This window comes from Mesoplodon densirostris, chromosome 14 (genome assembly GCF_025265405.1).
Source record: "Mesoplodon densirostris isolate mMesDen1 chromosome 14, mMesDen1 primary haplotype, whole genome shotgun sequence".
Taxonomy (NCBI): domain Eukaryota; kingdom Metazoa; phylum Chordata; class Mammalia; order Artiodactyla; family Ziphiidae; genus Mesoplodon; species Mesoplodon densirostris.
In genome coordinates, this window is record NC_082674.1 from 38,963,634 (window position 1) to 38,984,585 (window position 20,952).

At 54.7% G+C, this 20,952-nt stretch overlaps 1 protein-coding gene across 1 annotated transcript in view; it reads left to right on the forward strand.

Annotated features, from left to right (window-relative positions):
• TTC7A (tetratricopeptide repeat domain 7A) overlaps positions 1-13,492 on the forward strand; it is a 124,972-nt gene extending 111,480 nt beyond the window's left edge. Inside the window, exon 20 of the mRNA XM_060116855.1 lies at positions 11,262-13,492. Coding sequence (XP_059972838.1) covers positions 11,262-11,483 — 222 coding nt within the window. The 3' untranslated portion in view covers positions 11,484-13,492. The remainder of the gene's footprint in view (positions 1-11,261) is intronic.
• Positions 13,493-20,952: the final 7,460 nt, after the last annotated feature.

A 20,952-nucleotide genomic window follows, 5' to 3' on the forward strand; every position in this document is an offset into this window, starting at 1 on the left:
TGCCCCATGGAGAACACAGAAGCATCAGGAGCATGGCTCCAGGTGGCTGAAGGCTTATCATTGACAAAAGGGGTCTGATGTGTTTGTGAGTAGAAGCTACGAGGAGTTAGATGTCAGCTCAGTGTCAGGAAAAACGATTTAACGCTTGGCATAGTCCAAGCACAGACTCATGAATCAACTGGTGAGGATGTTGCCCAGAGAATGTAAATATCCCATGTGGAAGGAGCTGGACCAGGTCATCTTTATAAGGTCCTTGCTAACCCTGAGAGTCCTTGAAAACAGACTAGAACAGAGATTCCCATCTCAGCCTGATCTCTTAAAGGATTTCTAGCTCAGGCCCATGTAGAAACATCTTGGCCTGGTCCAGGTTCCCTCCACATGGCGCCATGTTGCCTTCCTGTCGGCTCAGCAAATGTTTGTTTTTTGCAAGGCACATCCTCCTTCCTCCCACAGTTCAGACATTATCTCCTCTGATAAATGCCTCCCCGGAGGTCACATCCAGAAACTTGATTAGGGATCTGGGAGGGGGGATGTGGGCTCTGTCGTTAGGCCTGCGGCCAGGCCGACGGCTGCCTTGCCCTGTGCTCGTGGATATGAGCCTGCCGTCTCGGTCTCAAAAACCCGACCAAATCCAATAACAAGTAGAATTTTGAAGCAACATGTACCGTTTTTCATTTATGCTTATTATTGTTTGTAGCTATTTTCCTGAAACTGAAGCAGTTTGCAAGGGTGGGTTTCCATGGTAACTGAATAAGTTGTCTGGAGTGTGTCCCTACAGATGTTTCTGAAAAGGTCCCTTTTCTCTTCCTGGGGTGCCTTGCTGATTTGATATAATCGGAGGAAGGACTGCCCACTGTTAAGTTACAAGCAACCAGAGGGGCAGTCGGCTCCGGCGTGGGCAGCCCATCCCCTTTCCACACTCTGTGTTCCTGCCAGCATCCCACACATATGCATAAAGAATAGCAAATTTCAAGCCTGGGGAAGATTTACTAAGCACTGTTTTCCCAAAGGCATGCGAACACTTTGGCTTGTTGGACTCCAGCGTTCCCTGAGCTAAGTGTCTTCCCTGTACAGTCCTCAGACTCAGGACATATGGAATCTAATCCCGGCTCTGGCCCTAATTCACTTGGGTGATTTAGGAAAAGACACACTTAACTTCCATGCTCCTGATGTCTCCTTTTATAAATGAAGAATGAGCTTCATCATTACTAGACCAGTGTCGTTCTAATCAAATGAGGTGACGCACGTGAGAGTGCTTCTGGAAGTCTGCAGTGCGGTATCAGAAAAGACAGAACACGGCACATGCCACACTCTCCAGTCCCACGCCTGTGACAGGTGTCGCTTATCAGTCACAGCATTTTTTCCCACTGAGCACAGATGGGATCTTGGGATCTTTTTCACCATGGTGTACTGCATGATGGGAATCACTCCCCATCGGTCTAAGTCAGCTTGGCACTTATGTAAGGGATTCACAAATCCCTTCGATTTGATGTGAATCCCTTAGATTCACAAATCTAAAAATAGTAGCGAATGAGAGACACAGCAGTTGTCTCAGCGTGAGGTTGGTGCATGCTTGGAGAGTTATCCAGAAAAAGGAATATGGAGGGGAACTGGTACACACACCCCCGCTGGAGTCATTGCCAAGGCAGGTTCCCAGGGAGGATGTCCTGGCCTTGCCATGCCACTGTGTCTCTTTGAGGACATCGGCCTCTGCTAGGTACAAGGGGAAGGAGACACAGCCCTCCCCTGAGAGCATGGCCACCCATAGCCTGGTCTGGAAGAGCTCTGGGCTCCTCAGTGAGCCCTCTGATATAGTGGCTGAGTCCCACGCTCCGAGTTCTGGAGAGAGGAGGGCAGAGATGCACTCAGTGAGCTGTGTGGGTGCCCGGTTCTGCCCTGCAGTTCTTGGGCAGGATGGTCCAACACCAGGAGGCCGGACTTGTGGCCTCTCCCGGGCTTTGTACATGGGACAGGAGATTTGGAGACAGGCTGGAGAAAGCCTCTGGGAGGGGAGGGCTGTTGTTTTCAGGAGCCGGGATTCAGGCTTCCAAGAACATGAACTTTGGCCCAGAAGCATATTCTCTGCTCTTCCTGTCCTTCTGCTCTCCCGGCCCTGGATGTGATGGGGACGTTTCCATGGTTCCAGCTCCACCCTGGGCTCAGCTCAGGCTTTTCCACCCAGATCAGGCAGGAAAGAGACACCTCTTTGGCAGTGCTGTGCCAGCAAAGAGTTCCCGCCGTGCGTCCTGAGGAGTCTATGCTATCGAGCCCCGATCCCACAGGCTGCCACCTCCACCAGGCTCAGGGATGGCCAGGTGGCTTTGGGAGACTGCCAGGTGTGGAAAGAGAAAGACACGCTCTCTGCCAATGGAAATTCCCAGTGAAATCCCAGAAGCAGGTCCTGACAGTCTCTGCCAGCTCCGTCTCAGCCTCCCCTCCAGGTAGCCGGAAACCCCACTCACTCAGCCTGGCTGCTCAGAACTTAATTTACTGGCAGAGAATCTAGTTGAGAAGGGGAAACCTGAACTTTACCTGCCTGTCCCTGAGGAAACCTGAGAAAGGAAGAAGGGTCCTTCCCAAGATCAGCAGAGGAGTTGTCCGTCGGGTGACACTGTTTTTCAAAGAAGGCTCCATGGGCTTGGCCGAGAGGGGACCTCCAAGGGAGCAGGGATGCTTAGGGAAGGCAAGGAGCCCAGGAGTGACTGATGGAGTCATCACATCCCTGAGAACCCTCCCAAGAGGGGGCTCCTTTGAGGTAGGTCACCTGACCTTAATGGCAGGAGGGTCACTAGCCCTGGCCACAGACTGCCTCACTCTGCCCTCCACTTGGCTGAGCCGGGACTATGGATGCTTTGGTGCAGACTGTCTCACTGCAAGTGATAGCTTCTTGAAAGCCTCAGCCAGGAGTGGGCAGGTGTGGCTGCGTCCCTGCCATCTGTGTTTGTGGTGGTTGGCGTCCCGCCCTCCTCTCCCAGGGACAGATCCTGGGAGGTAGTGGTTTCCTGGCCCCTCTCTGGGCAGGCTTCCCTGCTCTTCACTGGCCTCTGCCCCTGGTCACGCTTTCTTCTTGGGACAGAGCTCCTGCTGCCCCCTCTCCCCAGAACCCTTTCCACGTCAGACACCCCAGCAGTAGGGGGAGACAGCCCTGCATAAGCTTTGGCTCCTGTCATGTGATTCCCAGAGATGTGATTTCTGAAGCAATCCTGGTTGTGTGACCCGGCCTATCCTCTCTCCAGATGCCCCTGGAAAGACAGGAAGACAGTGTTTCTGTCATCTGTTGCCCTCTGATGAGAGGTGGTGATGAATTATTCCCCTGCATTCGTTCCCTCTGGCTCCCAGCGTGGTTGTCTTTAAGTGGACTTGGGGCACGGCCATGGCGTGCGACCACCCCAAGTTGGCCCCTAGAGCTTCTTGCCTCCCTCTCTCCAGGCTGGGGTTTGCCACTTCACGACTTAAGTCCAGCAGAAGCTCCCTCCCACCATCCCTCTCCCTCCCCAAGGCGGGGCCTGAGTCAGCAAGGACCAGGGCTCTGCCCCACCCAAACCTGAGGTTCTGGGTTGGGCCTTTTGCAGGTGCTCCAGGAATCTAACCTGGAAGGCTCTGCTCTCTAAAGTCAAAGAGATGAACTCTGGCAGCACAGAGCTCCACCCACCCTCCCCTGACTGGTCCTATCCCTAATCCTGGAGGGTAGGACCAGACAGGAGAGCTCTGAGACACACAGTCAGCCCTGCCAGCCCGCAAGTTATGGGGGTACTTGGAGATTACTTCCCCTCGCTGGTTCAGTTTCTCTTCTATCAAATGGGGATAATAATTCAGGCCCTTGTGACCTGAAGGGGTAGTTTTAGGGGATGAGCCGAGAGCTGTGAAAAGATAAGTCAACACTGGGTATTTTTGCCACCATTCACGTGGAAGACCAGGTGGCCTGAGCTTGAGCCCCACCTTTGACTGGGCTGCTTGGCCTCACTGCCATGGGACAAGGGTCATTGGCCCAAATTTCCTTGTGCTGTTGGGTGGCCCTTGGTGCCAGCAGAGCTGCCTTTGGGGTTGCCTCTGGGGCTGGTTGGCTGGGATGGTTTTTAAGCCCCCAGTATCACGTCTGGAGGTTGGAGCAAGGCATTCGAGTATGACTGAGCTGGACTTGAGTTCCACTTTGCCTATACTCACCATTTAACCTTGACCAAGTTCTTCAACCTCCCAGAACCTCAGTGTCCTCCTGTAAAATGGGACTCACGATGCCAAGCACCTAGGGCTCTTGTTAGGATTAGGTTAAAGAATTCTGTAAGTTAAGGCCCAGTAACAGGGTTACTTTTACCTTTTTCTGATTTTTACATTTATTTTTTATATTGGAGTATGTTTGATTTACAATGTTGTGTTAGTTTCAGGTGTACAGCAAAGTGATTCAGTTATACATATACATATAGCCACTCTTTTTCAGATGCTTTTCCCATTTAGGTTATTACAGTGTATTGAGTAGATTTCCCTGTGGTTTTTTAAGTCTCTGTTTCGTAAATAAATTCATCTGTGTCATTTTTTAAGGTCGCACATATAAGTAGTATCATATGATATTTGTCTTTCTCTGCCTGACTGACTTCGCTTAGTATGATAATCTCCAGGTCCGTCCATGTTGCTGCAGATGGCATTATTTCATTCTTTTTTATGGCTGAGTAAATAGTCCATTGTATATGTGTACCACATCTTCTTTATCCATTCCTCTGTTGCTGGACATTTAGGTTGCTTACATGTCTTGGCTATTGTAAATAGTGCTGCGGTGCATGTATCTTTTCAAATTGTGGTTTTCTCTAGATATATGCCCAGGAGTGGGATTGCTAGGTCATATGGTAGTTTCTATTTTTAGTTTTTTAAGGAACCTCCATACCGTTCTCCATAGTGGCTGCACCAATTTACATTCCCACCAACAGTGCAGGAGGGTTCCCTTTTATCCACACCCTCTCCAGCATTTATTGTTTGTAGATTTTTTGATGATGGCCATTCTGACCAGTGTGAGGTGATACTTCATTGTAGTTTTGATTTGCATTTCTGTAATAATTAGCAATGTTGAGCATCTTTTCATGTGTTTTGGCCATCCGTTTGTCTTCTTTGGAGAAATGTCTTTTTAGATCTTTTGCCCATTTCTTAATTGGGTGGTTTTTTTGCTATTGAGCTGCATGAGCTATTTGTATATTCTGGAGACTAATCCCTGTCGGTCGCATCATTTGCAAATGTTTTCTCCCATTCTGTGAGTTGTCTTTTCATTTTGCTCATGGTTTCCTTTGCTGTGCAAAAGCTTTTACTTTTACCTTTTTCAATTCAAAGTGTGGCTCCCAGGCCAGGTTCAGATGCTCTTGGTTTGCAGAGGAAAGGGGATGCCCAGAGCTGAGCCCCAGACACTCATTGTAGCCAAGCCTCTCCGTCCTCTGAGTCCACCAAGCGACTCTGACCAAGGCACAGAAGTCTGGGACATCAGCCCCAGCTGCCCTGTGGATGGGACAAGACAGTGCACAGTGCGAGGCCAGGCTGACCCTGGCTGAGAGCGGGAGCAGCCAGCACAGTGAGCTAGAGTCTGCGTTGGGGGACGAGGGGGATTTGAGACCCCCTCTTGCGGTCGCATACGTCGGGTGAGACTCTGCAGCTAAAGGGGCATGCTGGGCCCTGAGGCTGCTGGAGAGGAAGAGCAGGGAAGGCCAGGCTCGGGGAGGCCCTACGCTCGGGCCCATAGTCTTGTTAGGCTGGTTCAGCTGCTGCTTCCTGACTTGAAGGAGGAAAGGTGTCCTGAGCAGCTGAGAAGTGAAACTCAGCACCCGGCCTTCTGGAGGTTCCCTGACGCTGGATGAGGCGGGCAGTACATAGAACAGCAAGGTCTCTGGTTCCAGGGCCCCATGCCTCCGCATGCAGGACAGCCCGCCTGCTCTAGGCTTCTTCTTCCTTGTTGGCTTCCTGAGCCGTGGCAGAGGGCTGAGAGGACCTGGAAGTCTTGCGCGCATGTGTGTTTGTGTGTGTGTGTGTGTGTGTGTAGAAGCTGAGTTCTTGCACACACACAGCCCCTTATCAGCGGAGTCTCCCCAGCTCCAGTGGGGCAGGAATATTGCTTCTGTGTGGCGGGAAAACTCAATAGGAATGTCTTCTTGGCCATGTGACCTCCTAGTGCAGTGGTTTTAATGGGAGCTCTCTTCCTGGTCCCTCCGCAGTGCTGCCTGCGGTCTGTATTCCCTGATGCGGCAGTGGAGAAGGGAGGAGGGGTGGGAGGTGCCAGGGCGTGTCCCCTCAGCCTGGGCCTCCTGTGTCCAGCGGCCACCCCCAGCCCGCCTCATGCCCATGCTGGCACAGCCCCAGCACCCCCCTGAGCCCGTGCCCCGGGCTCGTGGAGGCGGGTCCCCCTGCCTCTGACCCAGGACTTTAGGCAAACCTTAGGCCGGTGTGTGGACTCCCGAAGTCCACACCAACCCTGATTAGGAAGTGGACAGGAAGCTTTCTGGCAGTGTCACAGACTCAGCTCAGAGCCATGGTTAAGCACTGTTAGCTTAATTTAACCCCAGAATCAGTGGTCGGAAAGACATGTCTGGAGGGTGTAGCAGGGTTCAGGCCTTTGCCCTTGTGCAGAAGGCCAGCACACCCCACAGATAGGCCATCACCACCCCCTTCGGCTCTGGCTCCTGCTTAGAGAGGAGCACCTGCCATGGGGTCCCCCTCTCACTGCCCATCACAGGGTGTTCACTTCTAGAATCCAAAGTCCAGAAGCCTCGCTGCAGCCTCCTGGCCTGGCCCTGTGGGCCTGGCTGTGCTCCGGGGTGGGCAGAGCCCCCAGCCAGCCCAGAGCCTGAAACCAACCCGAAAAGGCCCAGCCCCCTGCCTAGAAGGGGGACTGGCAAGACCCCCTCCCCCGCAGGCTGTGCCCGCCCTCTGACCAAGCCGGTGCTTGTCCTTGAGCCTGGCTGTGGCCCTCTGAAGACAGACGCCACCCCCAGCCGAGGGGCCCCGCTGGTGTTCACGACATCTCACCTGTGGAGGCCCCAGGAGGAGGAAGGGACAGGCGTGAGGAGGAAGGGACAGGCGTGAGTTCCGGCCTGTGAAGAGCACAGCCACCTCTGCTGCCCCACAAGCCCCCCAGCTAGGCTGGGCTCTGAGTGAGTCTGGGGGCACTCTGAGCCGAGGCCTCTTCCTGTGAGAGAGAGCCAAGGGGAGCTCTGGGTGGGAGCTCATCATCCAGGTCTCGGGTGGGTCTAGAAGGAGTCATACCCTTCCCCCCACCAGGAGGTAGGACCAGCCTGTGGGCCTGGATGGAGCTGCCCCAGCTCCAGGCGGGATGTGGTGATGTGTGGGCTAGGTTCTCAGCCGGGACAGATTCCACATTCCCAGTGTGGTTGGACGGGTAGGGGCTGATACACCTGGGAGGATCCGGGAGTGCATGGAGAGAGCTGTGAGCTCGGCTGGAATGTGGGCCTCCCTGAAGGGTGTGTCAGCCCCCCTCCCCTCCCATCCCCACCCCTGGGGTGGGTGAAGGGAGGGAGCCTTGGAGCAGCCTCAGAGGTTGTCCCGCCATGGGCTCCTTCCTGCAGCCCCATGGTCCCCAAGCAGGGGGCTCCAGGGACCAGGAGGCTCCAGCAGCCTCCAGCTGATTCCCGGCTTCCCAGCTGGAAAGGCTGTTATAGAATCCCAGGAATGTGCCTTGAGCTCAGAAAGAAAATTCCCAAAATAACTTCTATAAATACTTGAGGGTAGGGGTGGGGAGGGAGCCCTCAGCCTGGCCTGCAGCTGCCTAGCCCTCTGGGCTGCTTCCCAGGGCCGCCCTCCCCCCAAAGAAGAAAAAGGCTCACACAGCCGGGACCTTCCTGCCGCCCCTCCCCTCTGGGGGACAGCGTCAGGCACTGAATCAACCGGTTGAGATGGTGCGCAGTGGTAATTCTCCAAAAGGCAGGCAGGACCCCCGCTCCCCTTCACCCCCATCCCAGGCTGCGGCCCCTGACCCCAACCTGTACTTCCCCAGAGAACCTGGGTTCCTAACAGGGGGAGTCTGAGACCAGACCCTAGCCAGGGAGGCGGCCCTCAGGCTGCCTGCCTTTGTGGCCCTAAGCAGGTCACTAAGTATGCATAACAGCCTCTGGTGTGCCTGGCTTTGCATCCGGGACCACCACCATCCCCCCAAACTCTTTTGAGCTGCTGTCCTGTGGGAAATCACGGAGCAGGCAGGAGCTGGGGACCCTGTCTCTCTCAGCCTAAGGGGGTGGGGTCAGGGATGGCACTGGAGAGCTGCAGTGAGGAGCATATACCCTCCAGGCGGTGGTGTGGCAGCAGGTGCTGCCCTTAGGCAAGAAAGACAGACTTCCTGGAGGAGCAGGGTCCCCGGTGCATGAGATGAATCCCTCCTTCCTGAGATCCAGGAAGGGAGGGAAGGAAGAGGGAATGGATGACCTCGGGAATTTCTGGGGACTCCCCCATAGCCCTGCCCCTCCCTGAGCTCCGGCTATAGGCGCCAAGCTCCACCACCATCAGGTCAAGCATCAGAAGCTGAGGGTCACTTAGCAGGTCTGGTCTCTTCTCTCGGCACAGGGAGGGAAGGGGTCAGCCGGGATATTTGGATGGAATTGAGACACCAGTTCTGTGTTCCCACCATCTCCCTGGAGACCTGTTCTCGGGGCAGCTGGGGGTGGGGTGACTGACGGCAGGCCCTCGGCTCAGCGCCGGGCTTTGGGAGAGCAGGTGAGACCTCCCATCCTCCTGGGGCAGGGCCCCACCCAGTTGTCAGGCAGCAAACAGCTCCGAGTTGCTACCAAACATGAACCCAACGGGCTGGTGTCTCGGGCAGGTGGCAGCAGATCCTGTTACAGGCCCTGGGCCTCCAGACCCCAGCCTGACCCCGGTGTCTCCTTTCAGGCTCTCGGGTCAGCACCCCAGGGTCGGGGGGATGTGATCCAACCCCACGCCAGCCACACAGTGTTCCCTCACAGGGAGCCTTGCCCTCCAGAGAAATCCGCTCTTCTGTGCCCTCCCCGCCCCTCCACCCAGGACCCTCTGTTCATCCTGGGGACACTTCCGTTTGCCGTCAGCCCACCATGCACCCCTGCTATATAATTCCAAATTCATCCTTGCAGAATCCTCACAATAGCCTACGAGGTAGGACTATTCTACCCCCTGGTTTACAGATGAGGGAACAGCAGCTCAGAGAAAATGGGCCACTTCCCCATGGTCATGGCACTTGTCAGTGGCACAGCTGGGATTCTAACCTGGCCAGGTCTTCTGGCTGTGCAGCCCTGGGGTTTTTTCCTCTACATAGAACATACAGAGGAGCCTGCCACAAACCTCCTAAACCACGAGTAAAACCAACACACACACACACACCCTGTTCAGCCTGCAGACACATCTGGCCCCTTCCCAAACACCTACATACTTCTTGAGATCAGGGGTTTTCAAACTTGTTTTTAGCTATAAAGCCCTCTTTTCAAACAAAAATCTCACATGGAAGCTCAATATAGAAAACTTGGTGTGTAAAAGCCACTGTGGCCCCGCCCCCACCCTGGGTGGCCCCACTGGCCTTCCCCATCTGTCCTCTGTTGCTCCCCCATGGGCAGCACTCACAGGGCTCAAACCTTCCATTTTTGGTGCTTAATTTTGGTGTCTGGCGGCCTGTTGTCTCGCCTTCCTGCCCTCCTCCTTGTGGGCCCTGTTCCATCATGAGCTGCTCAGGGTCCAGCTCCCAGGCCATGTGGACAGAGCCGCTTGGCCTGGAGCCCTACTGGCCAGACTGGACACTGCCCACTGGTCCTGGACAGCCCTGAGTCAGCACTGCACCCATCTGGCCAGATCCAGGAGCCCTGCCTGAGGCTCTACCCTGCCCTTGGTTCCCCTGTCCTCCCCCATCCCTGTGGTCCCCTGGGGACAGCTTCATCCCCGGTTGAAGAGCTCCCCTTCCTTTCCCTCCCCCTGGCCACCAGACCGCCAGCCAGTGCCTTCAGAGAGGGAGGCTTTTCCTAGGGCTTCCTGAGCCCCATCTTTCACTCTTGCCTAATTGGTCGTATTCCAAGCCCTCGGAAGACTTTATGAAATCAGCCATGTGCATCTTCCCCAGTGGGTCTCCATAGCAACGGAGGGCCTAGCTCTGGGGAGTGTGGTGAGGAGGAAAATGTTCCAGCTAAAAATGTACATGGCCGCCAGTGGGCGGGCACCCAAGAGGGGGCTCCAGGCACACAGAAGGCAGCTCCCCACCCCCATTCCCTGTCCAGGAAGTCGCTGTTGTTTGGGCTTTACCTCATGTCTGAATGAGAGGATGGCCCCCCCATGCTGCTATCCTATGGCACCTTTGAGGGCTGGGATACAGATTAGTGGGATGGTGCAAAGCAGTCTTTCTGGGACTGGAGGTCGAAAGAGGACCCTGGCCCTTCCCCCTGCTCAGCACCCTGTCCACCCCACCTCCTCATACCCCTCCCAGTGTGGGTGGACGTAGAGGGGGACAAGGTGCCAGTTTCACTTCCCAACTCTGTGACAGTTCCTGTCACTTCCTCTATCTATCTCTCCAAACAACAGGGCCAAGCTTCCCGGGCAGCCCTGATCCCCTCCCAGAGGCCCTCCTTTCACCCAGCATCTGTCCCTGGTTCCCTGGCCATCTGACTCTCCTCCTGTGACCCTCACCTGCCTGGCCAGGCTGGGATGGGCTCTAGGTCCCAGGAAGACAGGCTACCGATGCGGGCACGGGAGCTGTCCATTCACCCACAGGCTTGAGGTCCTCCCCAGGCCTGTAGCGCACACTCCTTGGTCTCACAGGCCCCTGGGGAGGACAGCGCCACAGTGCAGCACGGGGCCTTGGGGTAACAGATCCGTTGACTGAGAGCTCACGCACGTCAGGCACGGTTCAAGTGCTTTGCCTATACTGTCGTGTAAACTTCACAACAACCCTAGAGGTGGGCACAGTGGTCTCTCCCATTTACAGATGAGAAAACTGAGGGCCAGAGAGGGGTGACTTGCCCGGGATCCCTCAGCTGTAATGGGGAGGCCCGAAGCCAGGTCTGCTGACCTTAAAGCCCATCCCCTGGGGCAAGGAGGATCAGAGCTGCCACAGTGGGTGACCCGGGAGGCCGGGCTGGAAGCAAGGCTGGGATGGACACAGAGAGGGTTTGCATGGGTCAAGGGCAAGGTCACTTGACAGTACCCGAGCCTGAGATGCAGGGCCCTGTCTGGCTCGTGGCCGTGCTGCTTCCCCTCCTTACCCCGATGGCCAGGATGCCCCTGCCCCGGGACAGCCTCACTCACCCCGTCCTGTGCTTGCTCCCCAGGGTGTGATGCTGAGTCAGCTGGGCCACAAGAGCCTGGCCCAGAAGGTGCTACGGGACGCCGTGGAGAGGCACAGCACCTGCCACGAGGCGTGGCAGGGCCTGGGCGACGTGCTGCAGGCCCAGGGCCAGAGCGGGGCCGCCGTCGACTGCTTCCTCACCGCCCTCGAACTGGAGGCCAGCAGCCCAGTGCTGCCCTTCTCCGTCATCCCCAGGGAGCTCTGACACGGCCTCGCAGCTTCTGGGAGGGAGGGAGCTGCCCAGCGGGCAGGCGGGCAGCAGGGAGCGTGGGTCAGGGGAGGTACGGGGCCTCAGGGAGATACATCGCTACGGAACGTGTCTGCAGGCTGCAGTCCTAGTTCTCCTCGCCTCCCCGCCCCCACCGCACCCCTGCTTTCCCTCCAGGGCCAGCGGGAACTGGGAGCTGCTCATCTGGAGCAGGGTGGACCAGGTCTGCATCAGAAACAAATCCCTTGTTCCTTGGGACTCAGACTTCGTGGCGTTTATGAGCAAGGAAGTAGCTGGGAGGCCAACACGGGGGATGCTCCCCAGTGTATCTGTGCATCCTCTAAATGCGCAGTAAGGGTCTGTGAGGCTTGGGTACCTCCCCCGGCCCGTCTAAAAGCCCCTGTACTGCACCTGCCACCCTCCTTGTATCTCTGGCCCTGGATTTCCCGGCTTTGCACGAGCTTTAGTCTCGAACCTCAGCTCTCTGCTCCCCACGCCAAAGACGAGCTGCCCTTTGGCTGGGCCAAGAGGGTTCTTTCTCCTGGGTTCCTTCCTCGGCCCCTCGGGAGGCAGTCTGCTTGAACCCTAAGTGACTTAGAGTCATGGTGACTGGACTTGTTCCCCAGGAGTGCTAGTGGGGGAGCCTCACAGCTGTACTGCACCCCCTGCCCTCACCAGGCCTCGGTGCCTGGGGGAGCCCCATGGCCCTGGCCTCACACCCCACTGTCAGGTCGTTGCCCAGGGCAGTCATGGCTTGAAGAATCTGCTGGCAAGCGGGAAGAGGATGGACCTCTGGGTCCTCTCCCAGGTTTAAGTTAGTGGACAGTGCCTGGCCTTGCCCCTCTTTGCTTGGGCCCGCCTATAATCTCCCCCTCTGTTGCCAAGTGCCTTTGGGGCCTCTGGTGTCTGGCCAGGGGCACTGACTGGCCATTCCATTTCTGCCCACCTCCATCTCTCTAGAAACAGGCCTCAGCCACCTCCTCAGGCCCTGGGCTACAAACATGGCCGCTGGACCCAGCCCTTCCTTGCATCAACACCTCACTCCTTCAAGCCTTACCTTTCTGGGCAATGGGTACAGTGTAGATTCCTCTAGGGGTTATAATGTGGAGATTGGCAATCTCTAGGACTGCCCTTAACACCGCTCACCATCCACAGCCCATTTTCACCTCAGGCTCTCTCGGGTGACCCAAGCCCCGCCCTGGCCATTTGCTTCCCCCTGCCTGGGGCCAAACAGGGACTGTAATTAGAGACCCAAGGAAGGGCCCGAGCCTAGCCCCTCCCTGGTTGTGCAGGCCTCTGTGTATGTGACACCCGTCCCTACCGGGGTCCTGGTGGGTGGTGTCTTCCCTGCTGGCTCCCCTAGCCCTGCTGCGTGATGCTCTTGGAACTCTCCCCAGGAAGGCAGCCCCCACAGGCCTATCAGGGAACTCCTTTCTTATCTGCACTTTGGGTTTCAGTTTTAAAGCCCCGTGTGGCACATCTCTCACTTGAAGGTGTGTGGAAAGGTCAGGTGAGGGCTGCCCTGGCTCATCAGAGCCCCGTCTGTTCCTCGGAGGCGAGGGGAGAGGCTGTTGGAGACCTACCCCCCTCCCAGCCCTGGCTCAGCACTACACACCCCCAGGTGCTACCAGGGAGAGCCTGCGCCTCTAGCCTTCCCATGCCAGGCCAAGGGACACTGTAAGGACACCAGATCCTTCATCCCGCCTGGTTGAAGGATCTCTATATGTGTATGTATGTGTATAAATATATATATATATATGATAGAGATCTATTTTTATTCTGGAATTCTGTTAGAAAAAAAATAAACAAGAAAAAGCAAATGCTGTTGGTTTACATTGGGATGCCCAAAGATGTTGGTAGTGAGTCCTTGGCAATAGGAAAGGCAAAGGCAACAAATGCATTTTGACTTGAAGCATTCCTTATAGGAAGCCTCAGTGGGGCTGGGCAAGTTGCTTGACAATTCAAAACAAAGGTCTTGAATAAAGAGGCCCATGAAGGGAAAGCAGGTTTGTGTGAAGCAGTGTGTTCATTTATCTACCTAACCCATGGGACAGGCCTTGAGGGAGCCCTGGAGACCAGGCAGAGGCCTGAGAGGTCATGAAGGCTGGGCGGGGACGCACAGGTGGGGAGGGCAGTGGGAGGGAGGGGCCCACTGAGGAGATTGTGATGAGGGCTTGGGGAGGGTGCTAAAGCCTTGCGGAGGCGTGGCCACAGCCTGGAGGGGGGTGGGAGGGAGCAGAGGGGTCCAGAGAGGGCCGGAGACCCCTGCTGCCTCCAGAGCCTGGCTGGGAGAAGCCAGGGCCAGACGTGCCACCCGAACAGGAGAGACTGCCCCAAAGGCACTGCCAGTGGGGCATCTTCAGCACCTGGGGGAAAGCGCCAGGGGAGGGGGGTGTGGTGAGAATCCAGGCCACATCCAGGGCAGCCACCTGCTCTGAGAAGTCCATACCGATATTCTCCTAATAGAAGTTATGCCGCATACAAATACACTATATGTTATAAAATGTGTATCAAAGGATGACATCAGTTTACACAGAAGCCCTGTTTTCTTCGTGCACCCCAAGGGATTATCTGATGGCCCCCCAAGGCTGCACCCACACGGTCTGAAGACAGCTGCCCTTAAGGCTTCCCCTCGAACTCGGGGCCTGGCTTAGACACAGCTGCCCGCTCAGCGCCCTGGCCACCTCCACCCTGATCCTCAGCCCTATTACCGGGATTACGGTTTGCTGTTCGTGAGGAAGGGCCCTTCTTGGAGCTCTTGGGTGCCCAGCTTTGATTTCCCTGTGATACTTTTTAGAAAACACGTTCAGTCTTTAGTGGTTTAACAATTAGTATCAGATTACTTGTCACACACCCTCACCTGCCAGCTCACAGCCCCCTGGGGTGAGAATTAAAGGCTGCTTTAGGCTATAAATGGTGTCACTTGTCTGCCAGCCTGGGAGAAAGGCCTAGAAAAGCTCATCCTACAAGGACAAGATGAGGGAATCTGGAGGGAGGGAGGCACAGGGAGGGGTGGCCTTCCTGTCCCTGAGGAGGGCTTTGCTGAGCTGACCTCAGGGTGGTCAGATGTTGGAAAGTCAGGCAGTGGTGGAGACCCAGGCGCTTCCTGACCTCCAGCTCCCCACCTGCAGACCTCTCATTCACACTCGAGCCCTCCCTGGAGAGGGAGGGGGCCAGCCCCGTGTCCAACCCATTGTACCAAAACAAGGGCTGGAGTTTGGGGCTGAGACTCAGTTGCACTGTCACCCCCATGGACCTCCAGCCCACAGCCCTGCAGTATTAATAGTGTTTATCTGCAGGCACAGGTATGAATGGAATTTCAGCCACCACCCCCAGACTCCTACCAAAGTACTCACTGTTGCATTCACACCCCCGACCTGAGCGCTCAGATGTCACTGTGCAAATATTTCTTGGCCTGCTTTTCGGGAAGCATCCAGCTAAACAAATATCCCCCAGCCCGTGCTACCAGCTCTTGATGACAACCCACAGGCAGCGAGCCTCACACATAAGCGACCTGTGGGACCACCCCACGTGGTGCAGGCTTGGATTCTGGAAGCTAGGGAGGTCCTACTGGGAAAGTATCCCATGCCAGAAACTCCTTCGAATTTTCATCAAGCTCTCTCAGTTGCGAAAAGCAGAGACCCACTGAAGGTGGCGCCAGGAAAGAGACAAGGGGGGTTCCCTGGAGCCCTAGGGCAGGGACTGCAGTGCACAGATATGGGGCCAAAGCAGCCACGCATCTGTCTTTGGTGATGGAGTCAGCACCCAGACTGAGCTCGAAGGCCACTCTACCACTGGCTGGCCCTGTGCCCTTGAGCAAGTCACCTACCCTCTCTGTGCCCGTCTCCTCATCTGTAAAGTAAGAATAATCCTGGAGGGCTTCCCTGGTGGTGCAGTGGTTGAGAATCTGCCTGCCAATGCAGGGGACACGGGTTCGAGCCCTGGTCTGGGAAGATCCCACATGCCGCGGAGCAACTAGGCCCGTGAGCCACAACTACTGAGCCTGCGTGTCTGGAGCCTGTGCTCCGCAACAAGAGAGGCCGCGATAGTGAGAGGCCCGCGTACCATGATGAAGAGTGGCCCCTGCTTGCTGCAACTAGAGAAAGCCCTCGCACAGAAACGAAGACCCAACGCAGCCAAAAGAAAGAAAGAAAGAAAGAAAGAAAGAATAATCCTGGAATAGTGCCTGCTTTGTGGACTGTCACGATGATTGAGAAAAAACATGGAAAGAGCCTAGAACAGTGCCTGGCCCATAATAACCACTGGATACCTGTGTGATGATTTTCTCTGCCCCGCCTCCTCCCTCCTCCTCTCCCTGCTGGCCGACCTCGCTCACTCAGAGATACTCCCATGGGGCGACGTTCAATCTACATACCCTGGCTGGCCTTCCACCTCCAGTGCTGCAGCAACCCCCCTCTGTGCATCTGAGCTTAGATTCCTGGATAAGAGGATCCCACTGGTCCCACTCATTTTTCCATGGGTCCCTAAGAACAACCAGCTGTGACCAGGGGATGGGCCTCAGGACACAAAATATGGCTGCTTGAGCAGCTGGAGTTCTGGGTGAGCAGTTACGGGCCCCTTCTGAGACCCTGCATCAGCCCATCATTCCCTCAAGCCTTGCCCTCCTGGGCACTCGGTATGATGCAGGTCCCCCGGAGGAGGAAGACAACAGAACTCACACCCCCTTGAACACCCACCCCACCCCTTCCCTATCACTGTCACTTATGGTACATCATGGGGGCTCCTGTCCTGTCTCTTCTCTTGATAACAATGACAATCCTAACATTCTCCCTGCACTGTACTAGGCATAAGGCACTTTGCTTATCGGTGGACTCTCTCTCCGACATGGCTCCTTTGGTAGTCAACAACCTAGGGAAGTGGGTTTTGTGCCCATGAAAGGTGATGAGATCATGGCGCCTCCACTCACAGCTAGGAATATGGCAAAGCTGAGAGCAAGGTCCTCGCCCACAGAGCCAGCACCAGCTCACCAGACGATGGGAGAGAGGCAGGCAGTGCCTGTCACTGAGGCAGCAGAATGACCCCTCTGGGATCCACGGAAACGTGCATCACCAGGAATCCTCCAGCAGGGGAGAACAGCCGATGCTCAGTGCTGCCTGCCACCCTTGCCCCTTCTGCAGCCGGAGAGGAGGTTCCTTAAACAGAGACCACTCAACAAGCCAGAAAGTCCTCCAATGAGCAAGAGGGTTCTCAAGATGCCAGGCAACCCAGAAACAAGAAAAGGTCACCATGGGAGCTGTGCGCTGGGCCACGTGACCCCACTGTCCTGCCCACCAGCTGACTGGGCCATGGGTGGTTTCTAGAGCCAAAGTTCCTCCTCTGTGCGCTGGCCCACAGCCTATGGGTGGCCTGGGCACCCCACACAGAGACCCCCAGACTGGTGGTGACCGTCCCTGCTCTCTCTCACTCTGACTCATTCTCTTCCCCCCTTAACTGTGTCTTTGGAATTTGGCAAGAAGTAAGTCATTGTGGGCCTCTTTTAAAAACATATTTTTTTCGAACCATTTGAGAATAGGTTGCATAAATCATGCCCCTTTACCCCTTAATAAGTCAGTGTGTTTTCTCTAAGAACAAAGGTCCTTGTCTTACATAACCACAGCACAGTTCACAAATGAGGAAATTTAACCCCGACACAGTATTTTTCTCTCCTCTCCCGTCCATATGCCAGTTGGTCACCACTGTTCCTTGTAGCACTGTCTTCCCCTGGCCGGGCTCACATATTCCACTTAGTTGTCACATCTCTTTAGTCTCCTTTAATGTGGAACGGTCCCTCCACCTCTCCTTGCCTTGCATGACATTGACAGTGCTGAAGGCTGCAGAGGGTCTGGCCTCTGCGGTGTGAGCTGGGACAGAGACAGAAGCAGTTGGTGGTGGGAGCAGAGGCTGAAAAGCGGCAGAAGCCAAGGGCCAGAGGCAAGAAGGAAGAACAGCTGGGCAAGAAGATAGAAAAATGCAGAGCAGGTGAATCTCCATAAAGATGGAGCTCTCCAATCAAAATAAAAGGATGCCCATTTTCAAGGGGGCAAAAGATGATGGACTCAAGAGAGCTCCATTCTATCCCGGACGACCTTTCCAGCTCCTGCAGCCTGAAGTCAAGACTCCCATCTGAATCCTTTCCTCGGTCCTTGCAATGACCCCCTGATGACGTAAGGGACCTTGAATGGGACCTTGCCCATCCCCAGAGAGGCACACTCTCCTTCCCCAGGTCTCCTCTCAGTGTGCACCTGGAGACCAGCCTTTGGGGGTGGAGGGGCGCATGCCAGGGCACCTGCCTATGGGGGGAGGGGCTCCGACCCGAAGCAAAGGGGCACCGGTGGGCATGGCGAAAGCCCATCTCACAGGGGAGGGAAGGCAGTGCAGGAAGGTGAGGTGACCGGCCCGAGGCCCCCAGCCACCAGGTCAGTGAGTGATCGACACTCGGGCGGTCTGCATGCGAGAACCTCGGTCTATGGCATTCTTCCTGGGACACCCGCCAACCAGAGGAGGAGTGTGTATGCTGAAATGGGAATCAGAGCAGGCATACGGACACTGTCACAAAGACTAACTGGCCTCAGGTGTCAGCTCTGACACCTGAGATGGGTCCCTTCTCTGTGCGGAGGTCAGAGCACAGGTGGCTTCCCCAGCTCCCCGTCCCCAGGTCTCAGCAGCTGGGGCAGTCTCTGTAACTGACTGTGACCTCCATGGCCTCAGCTTGGGCCCAGAAGGAGGAGGCCGCTGCAAGCTCCCTCTCACCTGTCTCATGCCCAGGAGCCCACAGCTCACTACCCGACCCCCAACAAGGCCCCTGGCTCACTGGCTGTGAGTGGGGCCCCCTACACCGCTCACACCCGCACCCCTGAGAGCACCCCGCCAAGGGTGCAGGGGCTTTGATGGCCTGGCCCAGTGCAGGCCGGTGTGAGCGCACAGAGGGCCCCGGCAGTTGCTAGCCTGGGGCCAGGCACTCTCCTCCATCCAGACAGCATCTCCTCTGAGCTGGGAACACCCCATCCTGGGCCCTCGCCCTACCTGTGAGGCTGTCTCCTGTGCCCTCAATGACCCACGCTCTTCCACGTCCACTCCACTCCTACTGGGCCTCTTCCCAGAATTCACCTTGTGCCCCTTCTTCTTCAAGACCCAGTTCCCACACCTTCTAGAAGTTTCTCTCCCTCCCTCCCTCCCCCCTGCACCTCTCACCACTCACCTCATGGGACCCTTATGCTTTGTCAGAACACCCTGGCTGGCACACAGGCCCTGGGGGTTCTGCTTCCCGGGGGTGGCCCCCACATCCCACACACCTGGGCTCAGCCACACCTACACGTGCCCTCATTAGCGGGACACTGGCTGGCCTTTAGGGAGGCTCTCCTGCCAGTGGGAGGCTTGGGGTACAAATGTGGACTGAGGCCACCTTGGCCCCACCCACCGGCTGACCTTAGCCTTCCCTCTTGCCCAGCACACACACCATCCCAGCGCTTCACCCTGGGGGTGCCTGGGACAGGGCTCCGAAGAGAGACCTTAGCCCTCCTGAGTCTGTTATGGCCGTTCAAGGACCTACAGTTGGTCTCAATCCATTATATTTTCTTAATAGAGTTACATGTATGTTTCATCCCATTGTAGAAATTATTTTAGAAATACTCATGCATCTTTGCCATTAGGATCTTCATCTGCACTACAGATATGTGGGTCATTAAACACAACTTTCCAGAAGCTTCATTTTCATTTCCATATAAGATAGGGCACATTTAAATTTTTGGAATAATGTGGCTACTGGAGATTTTAACTGGAGCCATAAGTACCATATGTAAAACATTAGGAGCATTCTCCCCCCTCCCAACCCCATTCCCCAGAATGTAACTTTTAATGTGACTGCTTTTTTTTTTTTTTTTTTTTTTTTTTTTGCGGTACACAGGCCTGTCACTGTTGTGGCCTCTCCCGTTGCGGAGCACAGGCTCCGGACGCGCAGGCTCAGTGGCCATGGCTCACGGGCCCAGCCGCTCCGCAGCATGTGGGATCTTCCCAAACCGGGGCACGAACCTGCGTCCCCTGCATCGGCAGGCGGACTCTCAACCACTGCGCCACCAGGGAAGCCCCTGCTTTTTTACTTTTTTTATTTTTTAACTTTTGACTGCTCCTCACAGCTTGTGGGATCTTAGTTCCCCAACCAGGGATTGAACCTGGACCCACGGCAGTGAAAGTGCTGAGTCCTAACCGCTGGACCACCAGGGAACTCCCAACGTGACTGCTTTTTAAGTGGTCTTAGAGAGCTTGTTTGTAACATCTAACACCTACTATCTTAAGGTCAAACCTCCAGGAATGATTTCTAAAATCAGTACTAAGTTTCTTTACCTCCTCTTTTGAAAAACTTATTTCATCAGGTGACTTTTGTCAGCATCAAACACCATAAATGGCTGATGATATTCAGGCTAACAGCCCTTCCCTAGACAATTCTTTGTGGTTCAAAATAATCAAAGGAACTTCCATAATATAAAAGATTTCACGAAACACAAAAGACCCCAAATAGCCAAAACAATCTTGAGAAAGAACAAAACTGGAGGTATCACACTCCCTGACTTTCAGACTATACTACAAAGCCACAGTAATCGAAACAGTATGGTACTGGCACAGAGACAGACACATAGATCAATGGAACAAAACAGACAGCCCATAAATAAATCCACAAACTTATGGTCAATTAATCTATGACAAAGGAGGCAAGAATATACAATGGGGAAAAGACCATCTCTTCAGTAAGTGGTGTGGGGAAAACTAGACAGCTACATGTAAAAGAATGAAATTAGAACACTTTCCCCACATCATATACAAAAATAAATTCCAAATGGATTAAAGACCTAAAGGTAACACCAGAAACCATTAAACTCCCAGAAGAAAACATTAGCAGAACCCTCCTTGACATAAATCATACCAATATTTTTTTGGATCTGTCTCCTAAGCCAAAAGAAATAAAAGCAAAAATAAACAAATGGGACCTAATTAAACGTAAAAGCTTTTGCACAGCAAAGGAAACCTATGACAAAACAAAAAGACAACCTACTGAATGGGAGAAAATATTTGCAAATGAAATGACCAATAAGGGGTTAATATCCAAACTATATAAACAGCTCATACAACTCAACATCAAAAAAAAAAAACACACACACACAACTTGATTAAGACATGGGGAGAAAACCTTAATAGACATTTCTCCAAAGAAGACACACAAATGGCCAACAGGCACATGAAAAGATGCTCAACATCGTTAATCATCAGAGAAATGCAAATTAAAACCACAATGAGATTTCACATCTGTCAGAATGGCTACCATCAAAAAGAATACAAATAACAAATGTTGGCAAGGATGCAGAGAAATGGGAACGCTCCTACACTGCTGGTGGGAATGTAAACTGGTGCAGCCACTGTGGAACACAGTATGGAGGCTTCTCAGAAAGCTAAAAATAGAACTACCACATGACTC